This window comes from Gadus chalcogrammus, chromosome 11 (assembly GCF_026213295.1).
Source record: "Gadus chalcogrammus isolate NIFS_2021 chromosome 11, NIFS_Gcha_1.0, whole genome shotgun sequence".
In the NCBI taxonomy this organism is placed as follows: Eukaryota; Metazoa; Chordata; class Actinopteri; order Gadiformes; family Gadidae; genus Gadus; species Gadus chalcogrammus.
The window spans coordinates 24,496,657-24,518,185 of NC_079422.1; the positions used below are offsets into that span (position 1 = coordinate 24,496,657).

At 48.6% G+C, this 21,529-nt stretch overlaps 2 protein-coding genes across 3 annotated transcripts in view; one reads left to right on the plus strand and one right to left on the minus strand.

Moving 5' to 3' along the window:
- The first annotated feature begins 6,354 nt into the window (after window positions 1-6,354).
- Window positions 6,355-10,984, plus strand: LOC130392097 (neuropeptide Y receptor type 6-like). Its single transcript, XM_056602531.1, has 2 exons — window positions 6,355-6,452; window positions 8,526-10,984. The coding sequence occupies exon 2, from the start codon at window positions 8,576-8,578 to the stop codon at window positions 9,767-9,769; it is 1,194 nt and encodes a 397-aa protein (XP_056458506.1). The 5' UTR covers window positions 6,355-6,452; window positions 8,526-8,575; the 3' UTR covers window positions 9,770-10,984.
- A 6,190-nt stretch (window positions 10,985-17,174) lies between these two features.
- Window positions 17,175-21,529, minus strand: part of kntc1 (kinetochore associated 1) — a 34,622-nt gene continuing 30,267 nt past the window's right edge. For both annotated transcript variants that reach the window (XM_056602485.1, XM_056602484.1), the window contains exons 51-62: window positions 21,509-21,529; window positions 21,055-21,179; window positions 20,727-20,862; window positions 19,608-19,703; window positions 19,360-19,416; window positions 19,166-19,220; window positions 19,000-19,063; window positions 18,784-18,913; window positions 18,541-18,630; window positions 17,875-18,029; window positions 17,544-17,619; window positions 17,175-17,336 (exon numbers count right to left, since the gene is read on the minus strand). The exon at window positions 21,509-21,529 is cut by the window's right edge and continues 58 nt beyond it. In XM_056602485.1, the coding sequence (XP_056458460.1) occupies window positions 17,301-17,336; window positions 17,544-17,619; window positions 17,875-18,029; window positions 18,541-18,630; window positions 18,784-18,913; window positions 19,000-19,063; window positions 19,166-19,220; window positions 19,360-19,416; window positions 19,608-19,703; window positions 20,727-20,862; window positions 21,055-21,179; window positions 21,509-21,529 (1,041 nt within the window). In that variant the 3' untranslated portion in view covers window positions 17,175-17,300. The remainder of the gene's footprint in view (window positions 17,337-17,543; window positions 17,620-17,874; window positions 18,030-18,540; window positions 18,631-18,783; window positions 18,914-18,999; window positions 19,064-19,165; window positions 19,221-19,359; window positions 19,417-19,607; window positions 19,704-20,726; window positions 20,863-21,054; window positions 21,180-21,508) is intronic.

Consider the following 21,529-nt stretch of genomic DNA (forward strand, 5'->3'; position numbering starts at 1 on the left):
GTGTTCATCCAGACGCTTACCAGAGGAGAAGAACCTCCTACTGGTTCTACTAGTGCCTCCTCTATGATCTTTTTATAGCTGAGTAGCCTACCCCCTTCATGAGGGCAAAACATTTTAGGGAGAATAATAAATAAAATGAAGATGGATTATGTGTCTGCGTTCTTCTGTGTAAACATGAACATTAAACGTTTAGTGAGAAACATGGGCATGTGCTCCATGCAACTGCTGGGAAATTTCTTAACACAAAAGAAGGACGCCAGGGGAGGGTCAGAGCATGTAGAGGTGAATAATGCCGCTTTTCCACTGCATGGTACCACCTCGACACGACTCGACTCGACTCGACTCCCGCCGCGAAAACATGGTATCTGGTACCTGAAGTGGCTGCTTTTTCTAGTACCGCCTCGCTCTAGGTTCCAAGCGGCTGAGCCGATGCTAAAAGGTGACGTCGGCAGACGGCCGGCCACTGATTGGCCAGAGAGTGTGACGAAGTCACGAGAGCGACATGGCAACCATGCTGGTAACAGCCATAGCAGCGCCGCAGCCAACATATTCCACTTCTTCAACTTCTTCAACATGCCTGCTAATAATAGTAATGTTATCGATGTCCTCCATTGTTGTTATGTGGGTTCTGTCCATGTGTGGGTTGCGTAGGTGTTGTTTGCGTCGCGTACAAAAATACGTCACGGCCCTTTCGCGCAGCCGACCCCGCCCACGTCCAGGAGGTACTATTTGCGGTGGAAAACGACCCGTGCTGCTGCCGTGTCGAGTCGTGTCGAGTCGTGTCGAGTCGTGTCGAGTCGAGTCGAGTCGAGCTACCTGTGCGGTGGAAAAGCGGCATAACATTCAAATATATTCTGCCTGAAACGGACGACATTTTGGTGTTTCTGGATGCGCTTTCTTTTTCACAGATTCTCCTTGTTTTCAGATTCACATTTGAACCACTTATCCATTATCTCTATCGTCTAGCTCTCACAATTGAAATTGCTCAGTTGGAAAAAAAATCAATAGTTACATTTCTCTTTCTTTGGGGGGAAATTTTCAGAGGACCCCCTGCAGTACTCAAAAGTACCCCTAGGGGATCGCGGACCCCCGTTTGAGGACCACTGCTCTGGCAATGGAGCAGGGTGTCGTGCAGATGTGTGGGTCAGCAGTTTGTGCTGCAGCCGCCATACGACAACAAAGCGATTGATACCGGCTTTATGGGGACGGGGGAGGGGTCAATATCCCCCCCTCCCCTCCATCATACCTTGTTTGATTTCAGCAGTGATTACTTTGAAGTCATCGTGGAGAATGGAGGGTAAAAAAAGAGGCCAACGTTTAGTGCGTGGAAAAGATGTGACTACCTCCACCAGGCCCCCGTGGGACTGTCTGTACCTTAGTCTCTGCCGATGCATTAATATGAATTAATGCGCGGGGGGGGGGGGTCAGCGGGTGTAATGCACACTCGATTGATTGTACCTTTCACTCAAATTGCATTTTAATGAACTTCTTTCCCACGGCCGACTCTCTTTCTGTATCTCTCCATCTACCGCCTCCCTCACTTCCTCTATCTCTCTCTCTCTCCCTCCCTCTCCATCGTTCTCTGTCTCTCTTTCATCTTTTACGCTTTCAAATCAGTGTTTGTCCGGGTTGCTTTGATTCAATTACCGCCGCAGTCATTCAGGAAAAGGCCCACTATGTTCTGAGCTCCCAGGCTCCAGTGTGTATACGTTGGGCTTCTCATGTACCAAATGTTTACAAAGCCCCGTTTAATGACTTTAAATCAGGTTAGCACTAAGGCTGTGCTTCAAGAAGTGGAAGTTTGTTGTGTTTTGCTACAGAGAGCCAACCTCTGCAGTGAGATTGTCTCTCTCTAAGGTGCTGCCGGGCTATGAGGGAAGAATATTTTATTCCCCATGTGGCAATCCTTCCAATCGAATTTGCCTCTCAGATTGTACTGCTCAGGATTTATTCCTTCCTTTTCCTATTCAACCTGCTCTCTGCCTCCCTCTGTGTCTCTCTCTCTGTGTCTCTGTCTCTCTCTCTCTCTCTCTCTCTCGCTGTGTGTGTGTGTGTGTGTGTGTGTGTGTGTGTGTGTGTGTGTGTGTGTGTGTGTGTGTGTGTGTGTGTGTGTGTGTGTGTGTGTGTGTGTCTTTCTCTCTCTCTCTCTCTCTCTCTCTCTCCTCATCTCTCTCTCTCTCTCTCTCCTCTCTCTCTCTCTCTCTCTCTCCCCCCCTCTCTCTCCCCCCCTCTCTCTCGCTCTCTCGTTCCCTCAATCTCCGCCCCCTCTCTTCCGCTCCCCCTCTCTCTCTCTCTCTTTCTCCCTCTCTCTCTCTCTATCTCCCCCTCTATATCTCTAGCCCCCCCTCTCTCTCTCCACCCCTCAATCTCTCCCCCTCACTCTATCTCCCCCAAGCCCCCCTCCCTCCCTCCCTCCCTCTCTCCTCCTATCTTTCTCTGCCACCCCCCCCCCCCCTCTATCTCCCCCCACCCCCCCTCCCGCTCTCTCTCTCCCCCTCTCTCTATCTCCCCCCACCCCCCTCTCACTCTGTCCCCCCCCCCCTCTATCTCTCCCCCTCTCTCTCTGTCCCTGTCTCCTGAACAGCGCTCTGAGTGGGGGACCGTTGGGAGGAGCTTCCGGTTGTCAGATGGGATCGCTGTGACTGAGCGGGAGGTCCGTCATCTCTGGCCGTGATGCGACCTGCTGGCCTTTGGCCTGCTCCCCCCCGAGTCGAGAAGGAGCCTCGGGGCATTCGGGGGACCGCGTTGCGGTGATGGTGTCACCGTAACGCGTCACCTCGGGTTCACGGAGAATGAATACATAAACGGTACAGGCTCCGTAGACACGGAGCCGCGGCCGTCCACCTCCAGATACGACGCGGAGATAAACCTTCCTTTATCCAGGTGCGTTGCTCCGCCTCGGGACGGTGAAAGGAGCCACGGCGAGAGAAACACCTCGCCCCACCACCACATTCCTTAAGATAATATATTCTCCGAGTTCTGGATGCATGCTTGGCTTTTGTCTGCTCGTACATCAGAGTGTGTGTTTGCTCCACCGAAAGCCAAGGGGAGCGACGACGAGGTATTTCCAAATGGGAGTTATTGTCAAGTCGTATAAATCACAGGAAAGCAGAGCATGGCCCGCGGCCCTATGAACATTCCCTTCGCAATAAGTGTGAATTATAGATATGGCGGGGCGGGGCGAGGGAACAATTTAGTGTGTCTCAGGGAGTATTTTATTGATTTAGACGGCCGGTGACACATAAAACTAAAAGCTATTTTCTCACCAGATACACTTGCCTGTGTACAGTCTTATGTAATTCAAGCCCCCATCTCCCAACCCCAAATAAGGCCATCTGTGAGGAGAAGGGAGGTAGCGTTTATATGCACTTGTCTTTATAGGAATTACGGTACTGCTTCTGTGACTCACAACTGATACACTTTATCAAACAGCAGAGGCCTTCCAAGGCTCGGGGCTGATGTTTACAGGAGGTAGTGTTTATAATATCTGTCCTCCTGTCCACCTTATCGCCTGCGAGAAGCCAGGATCTCAGCTGCTGGGAAGCGCCTCATCTCCGTGTCACGCTTCCCAGCCGTCAGTGTCTGTTCCCTATCTCGACACTCTAAACTGCAAATGTTCTTTTTACTCCAACCTTGCAATCTTTAACAAAGGTGGTCCTAGTGGAACGCACGGATCAGTGCACACACGCCTGCGCGCGCGCACACCTGCGCACGTGCGCACGCAGAGCCCCGTCTGGAGTCGAGTCTGCGCACAATTAATGCGTCCACAACTCCGAAGGCCGCGAGCGACTCTGTCGAAGCGGCGAACCGCGTCACCAACCCCTGATTCAGAGCCCGGTTTCTGCAGAGAAACCGATATTGGTCATCAAAAGGGAGGACAAAACGCGCTGCATGAGTAATTGCCGTTGAACTGTGTGCGGTCGTCAGCGGCCTCACTCACAGTGATGGAAATTGATGTCACGGGATTATTTTTACTGCTGTGTTATTAGTGCTTATATTAGTCCCCGCGCCTCGGCTCTCTCTCTGCCTCACAGCTCCTCCGCTCCTCCCCTGCGATAACCTCCAGGGGGCCACGCGTTAGACGGTGTTTCCACGCAGTGTGTGCGTGTGCGTGTGCGTGTGCGTGTGCGTGTGTGTGTGTGTGTGCTTGTGTGTGTGTGTGTGTGTGTGTGTGTGTGTGCTTGTGTGTGTGTGTGTGTGTGTGTGTGTGTGTGTGTGTGTGTGCTTGCCAAGTTCATCAGATCGTCCCTCTGTTCTATCATTCAGACAAAGGAGTCGCAAAATGTGGAGACGCCTCCACACACAAATGCACACGCACACACACACACACACACACACAAACACACAACACACAACACTCATGCGCGCACACCGATTTGTACAATGCCAAACGCACACAGGCCCAACACTCACACGCACACGTTCAACACACAGGCACGCACACAAATGTAAACAACGCAAAGGCGAACAACACATGCATGCACAACATGTACAAATGTACAACACACCAACACACACACACACACACACACACACACACACACACACACACACACACACAAACACACACACTGCAACAGCAGGACTGTGTGGGGGACAGTGTGAAGTCAGAGTGTTGGAGCCGGTAACAAGCAGAAAATGTGCAACATAATAGTCTTTAAAATAGTTCCCTGTGTGAGTGTCTGTCGGAGGGGATCGTGCCTCACAACGCCGCTCAGCTGACGCATGTTGAAACAAACAGAACCACTGATGTCGGACCACATCTCTACTCAACCGCATAAAAGATAAGCAAAAACCACAATAACAACGACAAAGGCTACAGTAACAAAAGAGACATGCAGCAGTTTATGACCTTGCAACTTTCAATTTACATATACATTTAGGGCCTTCAGCAGACGCTTTTATCCAAAGCGATTTACAATAAGTACATTTGTCAGAAGAAAGAGAAACAATAGATCAAAGTCGGTACATTAAGGATGAGCACAGAACCAAGTGCCAAGCACTAACAATTGTTAGGTTCTTCCCCGTACACAACAAAGCTAGGATAAGATCCTACACGATGCTATGTAAAATAAATTGCCAGGATGTATGACATACAATAAGTGCGTACATTAAGTGCCAGGACTTACAACATACAATAAGTGCGTACATTAAGTCCCAGGATGTACAACATACAATAAGTGTGAACATTAAGTGCCAGGATGTACAACATACATCGGTACCTAATATGGTTGTGGGGGTGGGAAGCTATGTAGAGGCGAACTCATTTGTGGATGCTGGTGAGCCACTCTGCCTACAGTTCGAGAAACTGAGAGAGCCAAAGGACAAAGGTCACTGCTCGGACTGAAGCAATGACTGTACCAGCGGGAAGTTATTGGTGGTTCAATAAACGTGATCCATTGCTTCCACTTTTCAGGGTCGACAACAGTTTATGACGTACACTCTGATTATGCTTGATTATGCTTCACATCACGAGGGAGGACGAAACCATATTGATTGATTGATTGATTGATTGATTGTAATTTATGTCAAATATGCAAGAAAAACATGTGTCATCAATTGGCTTAGATTTTTTTTCATATACACTTGTTTAACCCCACATCTTTGTGTTGTTTTCATCTGAGGGACGGCACAGCACTTTGGCGACCTGTCAATCGACTGTCCATCATTATTTCATTTACAAATGTTATTTAACCTGATTAATAAGAGATTAATAAATCCTTATTAGGCATAAATGGTTTCATGATATTATGTCCAATGTATCAAGCTATCACATGCCGAAAACTCCACAAAATAAGTCTGCATTTGTACATTTGAAAATGACACAAACAACAAGACAAAACATCCATATAGTCATGAGAATGTTCCTGAGACACAGTTGGGCTGTCACTCATCCGACACCATGTGGCTGCTGCCCCGTGCTGAGAGTCGAGATGAAAAAAGGAACAGGGAGATGTGTAAAATGCGATTCAACACACAACGCACAAAACACAACTCACAACACACAACCCCAACAGCACTCAGACGCAGACCCCAGGACACGATTGGCATAACTGATTGTTGAAAGAATAAAATAAGAATTGTTTAACGTCCGTTTTGGTAGGACCAGTTCTTAAAGGAGGGGGTATCAGGTTTTAGGACTGGGCGCGTGTTCATCGCGCCCGCGCGTTCCCTGGCGCACCGGTGTCTCTGAGAATGACAGCCTGTTACATAACGCGCTCCAATCACATCCAGCTTCAATCACACCCCTGCTCGATCACATCCCGGCTGCTCGATCACATCCCGGCTAATCGATCACATCCCTGCTCGCGCTGAAGGGATCGGTGGTGCTTTAAGAGACAGAGTGGATAGATCCGCGAACGGGCTGGACCCCTCCTACCTCCCAGCGGGTTAAAACTCTGCCGTGTTCTCTTCCAGCCGATATTCCAAGTTAACTGAGAGCTGACATGTTGGTGAGTAGAAAATGACTCATATAAAAATCCTTTGTACTTTAATTTTTTCTTTTCCTCGTCTGTTAACAATGTTGTTGTTTATGTCTCTCATGATGGGTCATGGTTTTAATATGAAATCAGTGGAACTCTTTCTAGGTGTGCTGTTTGACATCTTAAATGTCTAATTGATAATGTAACAGGTGTTATTTAATAATGTAGAGGACAGGTGGGTATAAAGTATCGCCTCGTGGGATCCACCAGTGGATGAGCGTCTGATTCCCTGAGAGTCTCCCGCCGTATTCCGGACCTGGTCCCACCGTGGCTGTCCGGACTACATGGTCCACCTCATGAGCTGACCATTAACATGTGCTGGTCGAGTAGGGTCCGGGACCGGCTGTCACTCATGTGTCACACTGGTTTCGGACGTTAGATGATCGTCGCTGTTCTCCATACAGGACTCATGTTAAGAAACATAGTGTGTTTTAAGTGCGCAGTTGAGGATTTTGTGTATGCATCACTAAGTTGGTTTGTAGAAGATGTATAGATGTGGTGTGAAGTTTATTACATCATACACGATCTTTCACCGTTTGTTGCTCATTGTTTTATGCCTCATTTGAATAATTGCAGTATTATGTCAATTTAAACGTGATTCAAGGGTTGCAGCCTGACTTGGGTTTTGTTAGAGCCCACTTTAGTTGCATTTTGGTGAGCCAGTGATACTGGTTAAAGCGTTCATCTCTTAATGGGGACGTTTTACTCCAAAGGGACAATACTTCCCAGGCCCGTCCATACATAACCTGCCACAAGGCTTTTGAGGGGAACTGAAATTACACTGAAATTAGTTTTTTTCTATAGCTTGAAAATGTAGCCTCTCATAATAACAGTAAGAACATATGGTATTTTGGTATCTGTTATTACATTATCAATGCCGCATTTCAAGATAATGCATTTATATGGCACCAGATTCTAGTTCTGTGGCCATAGTACAATAGAACCAATTTAGGTAGTTGAGATTCGGTTAAAAAAACTGGTTGTTATTTTTGATTGATGACTTAGGATATATGGTTATGAATACACACACACACACACACACACACACACACACACACACACACACACACACACACACACACACACACACACACACACACACACACACACACACACACACACATATACACATACACACACACACAGACGCACACACACACACACACACACACACACACACACACACACACACACACACACACACAAACACACAAACACACACACACACACACACACACACACACACACACACACACACACACACACACACACAGAAGCATCTCTGAAATCTGGACACAATTCCCTTTCCCATGGCCTAGCATAAAGAATACAATTTCTACATTCACATTCATCTTTCAAATGATCAAGAACACGCTTATATGCTCAAATAAAAACAAATGGTTTCTTTTGGTTTTTATACAAAATAAGCAAGATTAGGCCCAATAAAACAAGAGGACCGCCATAACAACTACGTCTTCAAAACGCCCGGATATTAATACTAACTGCTATGGTGATCCAAACCCATCTAATCTCTCTGTAATGACACCGGAGCGAGGCTCTTCGCCGGTCTCCTAATGTGCCACCATCCCTGCATCATTCGCCGCTGCTCCCTCGCACAGCCACCAATCCTTCTCCTCCCTTTTTTATAACTTCTTTCCGTCAGGGCCTCATGATATGAGCCATGCCACAAGACAAACGATTCTCTCTCGCTGTACTTATTAGTGGTATTCTCTCTTGTACCACGCTCCAGTATTCCTGTTGACACAGCTGCATAGGGCATGAAAACATCTCGGCACGCTGGAAAAACACCCAAGAGCGGCGTGAATCTGAACTCCTTTGATGGCTCGTGATGTACGACACTCGATGCCAAAACGCTCGAATGATTATCCAGAAAAGTGTTTATTTTTTCGCATGCCTTGGCAGTTTTCTCCTGACCGCAATCTGTCCGCTTCATCGAATATCCCGGTTTTAGACATTATTCAACCTATTCATCGATTGACATTATGATGATTACTTCTACCTGTATCCCTCCCCCTCTTCCAGGCAGAGAGAGGAAGACGATGATGCAGAAAGATGATGCAGACCTGTGATCAATGCCAGTATCATTAACCACTGATAACTGCTGCCCACCCGTACAACACGAGCCAATCAGCACACAGCCTATGGAAGAAGCGTTCGATCAGTTCATCATGGAGTCTCACCCCAAAGCCAACTACAGCCTCATCCAACTAGCCTGGGACCAGGAGGAGTGTCCTTCCTCCAAGAGTGGCACCACCTTCCTCATCCTGGTCTACAGCACCATGATCGCCGTGGGCATCGTGGGCAACTCCTGCCTGGTCTTCGTCATCGCCAGGCAGAAGGAGATGCACAACGTCACCAACATCTTCATCGCCAACCTGTCCTGCTCGGACATCCTCATGTGCATCTTCTGCCTGCCCGTCACGCTCATCTACACCCTGATGGACCGCTGGATCCTGGGGGAGGCCCTGTGCAAGCTCACCCCGTTCGTGCAGTGCATCTCGGTGACGGTGTCCATCTTCTCCCTGGTTCTCATCGCCATGGAGCGCTACCAACTCATCATCCACCCGACGGGCTGGAAGCCCATGGTCAGCCAGTCCTACATGGCGGTGGGCATCATCTGGGTGGTGGCCTGCCTCATCTCCGTGCCTTTCCTGTCCTTCACCGTGCTGGACAACCTGCCGCTCCAGAACCTCAGCCTCCCCTTCCCCGGCCAGGACCACTGGCTGTGCACAGAGAGCTGGCCCACCAACAGCAACCGTCTGGCCTACACCACCTCCCTGCTGGTCTTCCAGTACTTCCTGCCGCTGGGGCTGATCGCCGCCTGCTACTTGAGCATCTTCCTGCGGCTGCGGCGGAGAAAGGACATGGTGGAGCGTGCCCGCGACTCCTCCAGGGACAACCGGGCCAAGGGCTCGCGGCGGATCAACGTGATGCTGGGCTCCATCGTGGCGCTGTTCGCCGTCTGCTGGCTGCCGCTCAACATCTTCAACACCGTGTTCGACTGGCACCACGAGCTCATGGTCTCCTGCCAGCACAACCTCATCTTCTCCGTGTGCCACCTGGTGGCCATGGCGTCCACCTGCGTCAACCCCGTCGTCTACGGCTTCCTCAACAGCAACTTCCAGAAGCAGCTGAAGGCCACACTGTCACACTGCCGCTGCTGGGGCGCGGCGGAGCGCTACGAGAACCTGCCGCTCTCCGCCGTGAGCACCGAGGTCACCAAGGAGTCCCACATGAGCAAAGGGTCCATCAGCATCCACTCCTAAAGCAGGGGGTCTTCCAGGAAGAGAGACTGAGACAGGAAGGGACGACAAGAGCCGTCAAGAGCCGATGTGAGCCACGCTCCTCGCGGCGGCGGCGGCGGCGGCGGCGTTGGCTGCTCATCAAAGACGTTGTGATCTTCTGACGAACGGGAGGACTTATCCCTGAAGCTTCAGATTGGGTATCTCGCTGTGGTTGGCTTATCAGTGGATGAGGAGCGACAACAACTTTATGGGCCGTGATGACACAGTGCCCCTAATTCCGCATAAGAGGAAGTAAATTACTGAATGAGGGTGCAAAGGCCGTTGACGGTAATATCATGTCATACAGGACAGAGGGAGACACAAGCACTTATTTTTTATATATTTATATATATATATCTATATAAATAGATGTACTGTATATATTGATGTTTTGTGCATTAACCTATGACATATATGGATGTGTAAACGGCAACACAATATTACGGAATGGTTTGAAATAATAGTTCTTGTATTGTACAACATGTTTCCTGGAAGCCAGGTGGTAATGAACCATAACGGTTAAACATTGCTATTCACCACGGCTTGCCAAAATATATAAATATATATATAACTATAAAAGGCTATCACACCGCCCAGATGGTACGAGAGAGAGGGAGTCGGCAAATAAGTTACTTTAATAACACTGGTGAATACAAGCAATTACAAAGGGATAGTGAGCCATAATGCGTTAATGATTACCCATTGGAAGGGGCTCATTACAATTCCGATGGAGAAAAACATCGGCGCTAAGGGTTTCTGCAGGCGTTCATGTGCCCACTGATGAATTATTTACTGGCATCATGGTAATGGCATTTCTGTTATACAAAACCATCAGAAAATGGATAGGAAAACTATAGTTATATGGCCCTTCAAATGGCCCATGCAGCAATATATATATATTCTATCTGTGGGCTTTTTAGTAGTAAAATGTTCCATGCAATTGTCATATCAAGTGTCATAAAACATAATGCAACACACAGTAAAGGACAATGTCAATGTCATGGTTCCTTCTGTGTATATAAACTATTGCTATTGTGTAATGTCAATATATATCATGCTAGTTTTTAGATGACGTACATAACGTACATAATATGTCTATAGCTCTTTGCACTTGCTGATATTTCTCTTCTTGTGTCTTTGGAATGTATTGCAAATTTATTTTGCAGTTTCAAATCGAATGATTAAACCTCTCTGCTTCAAGCCAAGTGCCCCCCACACAGTGTTGTCTGTGATGTGCCAGACTCCCTCGTCCATCTAAAAATACCTCATCATTGATCGGCCAGATCAATGGGAGCAAAGCATGGCCTCTGTGTTACCGGGAGATTCAGTGTTTCCCAGGTCCTTCCAAAAAAAAGTCCAACCTGTTTCGATCTCTGAGAACAACTGTACCCAGATTGATTGAAGGATGTGTTTAACAAGTGTTGTTCACAAGAAACCAAGCTGTGTCTGGGTGTATGTGTGAGTGTGTGTATGTGTGTATGTGTGAGTGTGCGAGTGTGTCTGTGCACAAGTGTGTGCGTATTTGTTTTGTGTGAAGGCAAGTGTCTGTATGTTGTGTGTGTGTGTGTGTGTGTATGTGTTAGTGTATGTGTGTGCATATGTGCTAGTGTGTATGTTTATGTGTGTGTTTGAGCATGCGTGTGCATGCGTGAGCGTGCGTGCTTGTGTGTGTGCGTGCAATGTGCATGCGTGTGACTGTGACACGGTGTCTGAGACCTCTCCGTCTCCCAGAGGGGTGTCTACTGATGTGGTCAAGACCCTTCGACGGTGTAAAGTTATGCGTTTGTGTTAATGTCCCTCCCTGTGTTCATGTATACCTTGCATGCTCGCCTTTGTTTGGATGACTGGGTGATGAGTTAATTGGTGTGCATGTTTAATGTGAGGGTGTGATCCCAGCTTATGGGCAAAAAAAAAAGTTCCCCACACTTGTGGGCGAGCCGGAAGAGGCCACCGAGGTGGCCTCTTCCGGCTCGCCCACAAGTGTGGGAAACTTTTGTTCAGGTAAATGTCAAATAAGAGACGTATCGCCTGTGTTCATCCCTGTTTGGATGGCTTTATTTGCGGCGGACCACGTCACTGTGATTGGCTGGTTTCCCAGGCCGGCCCTGACAGGTGTTCTGATGAGAGGGTGGTAAAAACGCTGCCGGACGGGGAGTGTGCGTAGTGTGTGTCAGCGGCATGACCCGCCCGCAATGTGCAGGTCTGGATATGCTCTCGACCCTTGTCTTTTTCAACAATATACCGATATCACAACAAGCTGTGTGTGTGTGTGTGTGTGTGTGTGTGTGTGTGTGTGTGTGTGTGTGTGTGTGTGTGTGTGTGTGTGTGTGTGTGTGTGTGTGTGTGTTTGTCTGTGTGTGTGTGTTTGCGTGTGTGTGTGTGTGTGTGTGTTGCCTGTGTGTGTTGTGCATTGTACGAATTTGTGTGCAGGCGTGTGTGTGCGTGTGCAGGCGTGTGTCTGTGTGTGTGTGTGTGTGTGTGTGTGTGTGTGTGTGTGTGTGTGTGTGTGTGTGTGTGTGTGTGTGTGTGTGTGTGTGTGTGTGTGTGTGTGTGTGTGTGTGGGGGCAAGATGTCAGGATTGTATTTAAACTCAGGAAGTCTCCTCCAATCACATTATGCATACTATGTGTCTGCAGAAGAACGTATTCAAGAAGTTGTTGTTGTTGTTGTTGTTGTTGTTTTGGCACACTGGATCCCGCCCCTCACAGACAGACGACGTGACCACGGATCAATGTGAGGGTGGGGTGAGGTAGGAGGGGGGGGGGCAGACGCTGATGGATGGCGGGGCTATCCTCCCATCAGCCCCTTGGGAACGTCTGGCGTTCACGGGAGCGTCAGGGGGTCTTTAGCACGGGGAGCAGGGCAGCGCTGGAGCAGGTGAGGAGGAGGGGATGAGGAGGGGATGAGGAGGAGGAGATGAGGAGGAGGAGGTGAGGAGGAGGAGGTGATGAGGAGGAGATGAGGAGGAGGAGGTGATGAGGAGGAGATGAGGAGGAGGAGGTGATGAGGAGGAGGTGAGGAGGAGGAGGTGAGGAGGAGGAGGTGTTGAGGAGGAGGTGAGGAGGAGGAGGTGAGGAGGAGGAGAGGAGGAGGAGGAGGAGGAGGAGGAGTAGGAGGTGATGAGGAGGAGGAGGTGAGGAGGAGGGGATGAGGAGGAGGAGGTGAGGAGGTGATGAGGAGGTGATGAGGAGGAGGTGATGAGGAGGAGGTGAGGAGGAGGTGATGGGGAGGAGGAGGAGGAGGAGGAGGAGGAGGAGGAGGAGGAGGTGATGAGGAGGTGATGAGGAGGAGGAGGAGGAGGAGGAGCAGGTGATGAGGAGGTGAGGAGGAGGAGGAGGAGGAGGAGGGGATGAGGAGGTGGAGGAGGAGGAGGAGGAGGAGGAGGAGGAGGAGGAGGAGGAGGAGGAGGAGGAGGAGGAGCAGGTGAGGAGGAGGAGGAGGAGCAGGTGATGAGTGCTGGGTTCAGGGGCCTGGGACTGGGGGCCGTGGCGCACATTCAGCGGTGGAGAGCAGAGAGTCTGACTCTTTACATCATCTGGTGGACAGCTGTTAGAGCTATTTTTAGCAATACATTCTTAGTATTACCAGTATTAGTATTATTAATAGTAGTAGCATTATTATTAATAATAATAAAAAGCTAAACCGAGCCGCAGAGGCCCCATTTGTTACGTGCATGTTGACACAGATCACACAGGGAATGTCAGCAAAGTGGAAAAAACAGTTTTTGTTGACACAAGGTGTATCAGTGAGAGACATTCCCACAGCCGTAACTCTAGCCGACCACGTTGTAATGAACGCGGCCACGGCACAGCCCGGAACGGAATGAACAAGGTACGCCCTAAAGACCACCTTTAATAGCCAACCACCGTTTAACGACATCCCTTCCGGTTATCGTCGCTCTGTGTTTTTTCTAGCCCCTTCGAGAAAAAGGGGGGCTGATCTCATCTCGTCTGCGTGGATGGAAAGGTCACAGAGAGTTAACCGGCGCTCTCGTGAACCCTCATGCTATTACACCTGTTCCCGTGGACATAGATGCACTGCAACACGCCGGGTAGCTGGCCTTAAGGTCGCCCCGCATATAGACTCAATCAATACCTCCTTGTTCTCCCTCTGACGGCGCTGTCCTCGCGTTCAGTAGACCCCGAGGGGCTCTTCCTACTTGTCCTATTGGCCTCCGATCGCCCGCCTGTAAATGCTTTTTTAATTTTGTGTAAAAAGGTTAAAGGTGACTTTACTCATGCGCTTTTTAAAATTAAGCTCAATTTACGCCAGCCCGTGACTGCCTTGCACAATTGGGCCGACGCCACAGATGGGGACAGCAGCGCTGCCATCGGTGTCGGCCATGGCGGCCCCCGGGAGGGCCTTTGTTTTAGTATGCATGCGCTGCCATGAGCATCCCCAGAGGTAAAGTATTTTTAGTAACTTTATGCGATGGCCATGTCATAACATATCGAGACAATATACTACGAGAGAGAGAGAGAGAGAGAGAGAGAGAGGGAGAGAGAGGGTGTGGGAGAGAGATGGAGAGAGATAGAGAGAAGGGGGAAAGAGAGAGAGAGAATGAGAAGGAGATACAGTGAGAGAGGGGGCGAGGGGCAGAGAGAGGCAGACAGACAGTGAGAGACAACGAGAGAGAGAGAGAGAGAGAGAGAGAGAGAGAGAGAGAGAGAGAGAGAGAGAGAGAGAGAGAGAGAGAGAGATGGGTGGGGGAGAGAGAGAGAGAGAGAGAGAGAGAGAGAGAGAGAGAGAGAGAGAGAGAGAGAGAGATGGGTGGGTGGATGGATGGATGCCCAGATGGACAGCAGTCCAAGCTTTGACTGACAGCTTCCGTCTTTCAATTTCCTTTGATGACAAGTTAGAAGTTGACCATCCCCGCCTCCGTTGGTTGCCTGGATACCGCCTCCTATGGGGGTTGATATGGAACGCCTTGCAGATGGAGAATATCATAGAACGAACCAAGGTATAGCGTTTAGCGTTATGACAATCTCTCCCCGGTGCTCCCGGCTACAGCCATACACTGGAGAGACTATGGGTCTGAGAGAACGTCACTCACCCTCGTGTTATTGTATATTATTGTTCACCTTTATGCATGTCTTCCATTGACAAAGCCTAAGAGGATGGCACTGCACGTTCTTTAAACTTAAGCCTCACCGTACATGTCTGTCAGACATCCTCAGATGATGGATGGAGATGGATCTCTCTCTCTGTGTGTGTGTGTGTGTGCGTGCGTGCGTGCGTGCGTGCGTGCGTGCGTGTGTGTGTGTGTGTGCGCGTGCGTGAGAGACAGCACCTTCCTCCTGATGTTACCGGTTGCCTGGAGCCATAGTGTTGAGAGCGCTCCTGAGAGACCAATAACATCTGAACCGGGGAGGTAATCCTGCCTTGTTAGGAGCCTTCATAGACCCTTCCTTCCAACAGGTGCACCTCGTCTCTGTTCAGTCCAGCCCGTGCTCCACTTCTCGGTTTATCCCGTGCTCCACTTCTCGGTTTAAAAATAGCGTAATAATTATACACACGTAAACCCAACCCTGCTTTGAAGTCTCCACTTATGTAAGTAAATGTAAATAATTTCCTGCGATAAAAACGCAACATGAAGTTGGAGGTTTGAAGGCACGTGTTTGTTCGGTTTTATTAATACAATATTAAACGATGGCAGATGGGACCGGGGGCAGGGGTGTTGTTGTTCTGGAACCGCGTATTGATCTCGGGCAAATATTTCACGACCTGCGGTGCAATCAAGTGTCATAAATTCATTCCTTATCAAATCAGCTCCACTCAAGAACAATCTCTCCCTCCATATGGTGGTCTGCGTTGATGGTGTCTGCGGCTCCATCAACAAGGTGGGGGGGCCCGCGAGGGTGGGGTTATCTGCAGCGCCGTGTTTGCCTTTCGAAAGCAGAGTCGGGAGACAAATTGAAATATTTAAAAATACGCAGCGCTAATACGCTCCCTCTCAGATAAGACGATGCTGAAACCATTTAGTGGGCAGCAACATATTACACACTGTTAGTTCACTGTCACATCGCCGTGATGAATGCGTGTGAGTTTGTTATCTTCGGTTGGTTTGAATATGGCTCTGCCATAGCAAACATGCACATGTTCCAATTAATTACATAACTTAATGTCATCCATCCAACCATGAACGAGTCCTTTGGCCGTCTAAAAATGATTGTTTGCATTTAGCTATAGAAGTCGACATGGCAAATATGAGCTATGAAGAATCATTGCATATATTAGGTCTAGTGTATGGCCTACATTTAAGTTAAGATGTAAAACAAAACCAGCGTCAATGAGAATTCAGTGTAGTGGGGTTGTCTAGTGCCCCCTGGTGCTCACATAGAGAACTTGAGCTGAAGTAACGCCGGTAGTCCGTCTTGCTACATTGTCAGCCATTAGACTAGAAGCCTGTCGCACTCAGACTCCGTAGCAGAATCTGTGCATTAGTATGTCAAAAACATACACCAAACTAGTGCCTGGTTCATGGAAGCTGTCCTACATTAGACCGAGTTCATCTTCACATTATCCATGTGAAGGGGCATCTGCAGTGAAGTAGAACCGGTGTGAGTCCCAGGTGTGATGCGTCTCTCCAGCCAGTTCTAAGCAGGTCTTAATCCTTCTCGGGAACACAAAACACACGTCTGATCTGCATGTCAGGAGCCCACTGGAGGTCTCTGCCCGGTGTTCCCAGCCAGGTATGAACGAAGCACGTTCTAGCAGTTTTAAATGTGTACACATCACAGATGATACAAGCTACCGGAACATGGGAATTCTGCCAACACCTGACTCGACATTAAACAGTTGAAAGAGTTTCAGAAACATAAATTCGATTTATGCATATATTTTTTTTTTGCGTGACGTGGAAAACAAGAAAAAAAAAAATCCTCATTGATTTCATTAATGGCCCCATGTGGACGGAGGGTGAAGTTCTGCTTCTGGGCTGGAGTGTGGGTTACTCATTCTGAATACATCAGCCTTCATTCTCTACCTCTCCATCAGGCAGGGTGTTGCTAATATCAGAGGACATTCAGGGTTTATTGCAGTTTACTGCAATTTCCCTTGGGTCAAAACACATATTGACTGAACAAATGAGTGATTGAATGGGCCGTCTGACATTTAAGAGTGCTTAAGTAAAGGCTCAGCTATAAATAAGTGGGTTTACACGCATGTGTAGACCAAGAGAGAGGGCTAGGTTCACTGTGTTTGAATACTTTCCATTGTCGTATTACATAGCGAGTGGTTACATCATATCTGATGCAGATTTGTGGATCAGGAAACAAAGTCAATATTCAGATGGGATTTCATAAACAAGGCTCCATGTTCTTGAGCCTTGTAGTTGTTGTTATTTCTGTAATTCTCCGTTTCCAAATCATTTCAACACGTCCAACAGTATTGCAATTTATTTATTTGAACAGGTAAGAAAAGGACAAATATTAAATGTAAATGCAGCCTATTTAGTATACAGTAATGTTAACGTAGCATAAGTAAATCAAATTGTACATCGAGATTCATCCTCTCAGGCCGAAACCCCGTTTTCAATATTGAGGAATTCCTGCAAAACAAAACGAGATGCATTGATGAAAGTAGAATCTCTCAGATTCACATTTCAAATGAATAGTGTGACCTTTATAAACGATATTAAAAGAGTAGACATAACTGGTAAGGACAATACATTTAAACACAATTACTATGAAAGCCATCCCATCATCGCTGTATTGGCGATGGTTGTACTGGGAACAGGAGACCAGCGGGAGCTTACCGTCAGGGGCGAGGAGTTGGTGGACGGCTTCCTGTGTTTCATGAAGTCCCGGGTGAGGGCGTCCGCCTCCTCCACGCTGGAGACAGAGAAGGAGATCATTGATCCCCGATCAGAAACACCCTTAACACCCTTAACCCTGTTCTTACTAGTTGTATTGCTCTCTTTCTACTTATTTTATGCATTTCTTTTTTAGTCAAGACCTGTGTACCCCTGGGCCCCTTTCAACAACTGTCTTGCCCAACCCTGATTTCTGCAAATGTAAAGCGCTTTGGGTCCACTCCTGTTGTTTTTAAATGTGCTACATAAATAAAAGTGACTTGACTTGACTTACCGGTTCTGGCTGATGAGGAAGTCCACCAGGTCTCTGGCCTGGTGGGTCTGGCCTCTGGAGACCACCAGCGCCTTCAGGTCCTCAAAGTGTCTGGTCTTCAGCACCTTCTGCTGCTGGCCGCTCTGGCTGAGGAACATCAACACCGTCTCCCTGACCTGAGATCAGCCCACGCACGGAGACGACGACCCAGGTTTCAGAACATAAAAATACAATGAGTGGAAATTAGAAAGCTTATTAGAAAAAACAGAGTTCTACAAAGAGAGTTATGCCAGTGGCTCCCAGATGTGGGCCTTTGGGACCCATCTGGTGAAATACTTTGGGGCCACTATCCACTCAATATTTGGTTCTGCAAAATAAGCAATACAATCTCGCGAACAAGAATGTGGGTTCATTTACATTTCTCTCTGTTTATTGCTCATCAAAACATAATTTCCCTTGTCAGTCCTCAAACAGTCTCTTTATCAAATTTAATATGCAAGGCATGAGGGCATGCATACACATTTAGAAACAAAACGCTCTACATAAATGTTGAATAAAAAATGTACTGGGCCAATGAGGCGACGACCCACTTGGCCACTTAAGGCTCGCGGTCCGCAGGTTGGAAACCCCTGGTCTATGCAACGCTACAGATACAGTGGGCATGGGGGTGGGGGGAGGATGTGTGACCTGTGAGGGGATCCCAGCCATCTCCCCAGTGGTCATGAGCTCCTCCACCTGCTCCAGGATGGCCAGCGGGTTACAGGCCGACAGGAAGCCCTGCAGACACAACCAAACATCAACGTCTGAACAACGGAAATCAAACTAAACTTTATTTATAAAGCGCTTAAAAACGATTCTGGAACTGACGGGCATTCAACACAGGGACTTTGGGACTTTCTACAGGCTGAGATCAAGGAGAGCCGACCGTACCTGGATCTGCTTCTCCTTCTTCAGGTCACAGGGGATGAGCAGCAGCGTGCCCAGGGCGAAGGCGGGCAGGGTGAACTGGGCGAAGCGGTTGGCGATACCGATCAGGTCCATGTTCAGCAGCAACGGGCACCTGGGGGGGAGGGGTCCGTGAGTGAGTGAGGGAGTTAGGAGGAGACGGCGGGCGTACCTCAAAGCCTCGTCTGAGGGAGACCCTACTTTAGGAGGAGGACGAACGTCCGGCAGAGCGTGGTCTGTTGGTCGGGGCTGAGAGGGACCGAGGCTGAGGAGACAAGGAGGAGGGACATGGGTCAGTGCTTGTTGGACCAACATTTGAACTGGTTGTCTTTACACGCTGGTGGAGACGGAGGGACAGGTTCGATACCTGATATGAACGGCGCCAATATCATACTCCTCCAGATACTGGTGAAGCCGGAGATCTTTACAGAAGAAAGAAAGAGAGTGGGTTTTCATTTTATTAAAAGGATTTCATTGGTTCTATGACGTGTCACAACAATACAGGCAATGTTTTAGACTCGAGACTCGCTGTCCCCGAGGGTCTGTGGTGCAGACACTGACCTGCCACAGAGATGGCACAGCACAGATGGCCTCCAATACTTTCTGAAGATGGCTGATCTAAAATGAAAAGGGACATAACAACACACTGTAAACATATTTGTCCCTAGCATTCCCTTCAGATAATACTGTAACGATCCATTTATTTTTTTGTGAAGTTTTTTATTTTATTTCTTTATGAGGAGGATTCACAAAAGTACAATTACAGTGGTCAGAGACACATAATGAGGCCGTCCGCCCTCTCCACTCACCATGCTGAAGGCCAGCAGCTTCTGCAGGAGTCCTTTCCACAGCTGAGGGTCGTAGACCTGGTACTCCAGGCAGAGGTCTGCCACCAGCCGCACGGCCTGAAGCACAGAACAAACACCCGTCACTCATCACCATACCTGTGCGTTAACGCCCTGACACACCAACCAGATTATCGGTCGTTGGACAGTCTGGCGGGAAAAAAGGCAGTCGGACCGATTTGTGTCATGGCCGATTCATCACGGCTTTGACGATGGCCGATCGCACAGCACACACCGAACACACTCAGGTCACCGAGCTCGCCGGACTGTCCGACGACTGATGATCTGGTTGGTGTGTCAAGGCCTTTAAGGCTGACAACCAAACTAAAAGGTTACTCAACGTGACCCCGGTTATTTGAACATAGAACGGGGTCATCCAACCACTGGGTAGTCGTGACTATGTCATGTCCTTCATCAGCAGCACCCATTAGACCCTTGACCCTGACGGACCAATCGGCAGGCAGGGCAGTGCTTGGTCCCGCCCTCCTCTCTTCTTATAAGAGGGGCAAGCGCTCCGCTCGAAACAAGTTGAAAACGTGGATCAGGTGTGGCCCGTCCAGGCTCTGTGTGAACTGAGCGCGTGACGGATTCACTGACAGCGCATGATGAAGCCCGCTCAAACGTTTCGCTCAAACCAAAGCAAGAACAACAAACATGAAGTGACAAAGGGCACGTCGTAGATATGTTTCCTCTGCAGGAGCCCGTGTGAGACTCTGTGTCCATGTATGAGTCTTTGTAGGGCTGGGCGATACTCAAATTTTGATCGCAATTTCGATTTTAGACGAAAAAACGAATATAATCGTTTTTTTCATTAAATGTTTGATAGAAAGTGCAGTTGGACATTATTTCAGATTTGACCCTTTTCGTCTTGACCATTTTGTGTATTTCTTTAAGGAGAAATTTCAACGTTCTCGGTTACAAAGTGTTTATTGGGAGAGACATGCTGAATAAATACATCATGTTTTCAAACTCAAAAATAATCGTTTGAATAATCGTGATTTCAACATTGAGCAAAATAATGGGGATTATGATTCTTTTTCCATAGTCCAGCAGCCCTAGGCCTTTGTATTTGCGTGTGTGCACCTGTGGTTCATGGCTGTGGTTCTTCCAGAGTCCCTTCACCATGCCCTCCTTGGGGCTGCTGAGGAAGGCCTCGATGGTGTAGGAGACGTTCAGCGCCTCCAGCTGGGACACGTAGATGAAGCACCTCAGGTAGTACCTGTACGAGGACAGAACAACGCACACAGAAATACACACACATAAGGAATGCATTGGAATTCAGTCGGCATATTTATATATCTGTGTGTGTGTGTGTGTGTGTGTGTGTGTGTGTGTGTGTGTGTGTGTGTGTGTGTGTGTGTGTGTGTGTGTGTGTGTGTGTGTGTGTGTGTGTGTGTGTGTGTGTGTGTACCTGGTCTTGGCGCGTGGTATCTGGGTGTGAGTCTCCAGCAGCCCGGCGTCTGCCAGGTGGATCAGGCAGAGCAGCGCCCGCGACCGGTGGCTGTAGGTGAGGTGGGGCCCGCCGCTGCCCAGGGGCTGACACACACACGCACACACACACACACACACACACACACACACACACACACACACACACACACACACACACGGGCTGAGTATAGCACCCCCCCTTACGCACTCATTGTATGAGGTTCGCCATGGCCCTTTTACGATGAACATCCTTACTTTACCGAAAGACATATATTGTACTAATTTTAATTGTCTTTGGATAACAGCGTCTGTTAAATGCCTTCAATTTAAATGGGTTTCATTCATTCATTTTTCAACATCCGTTCCCATCAATTTCAAACCTCGGGGCTGCGGTCGGTCCTTTGTCTGACCAATCAGGCGCACGGGACACATACCCACGTTTCGGCAGTCAGGAT

Bases quoted from the DNA above. Each gene is read 5' to 3' on its own strand.
- LOC130392097 (XM_056602531.1), top strand. From the start codon at position 8,576: ATGCCAGTATCATTAACCACTGATAACTGCTGCCCACCCGTACAACAC.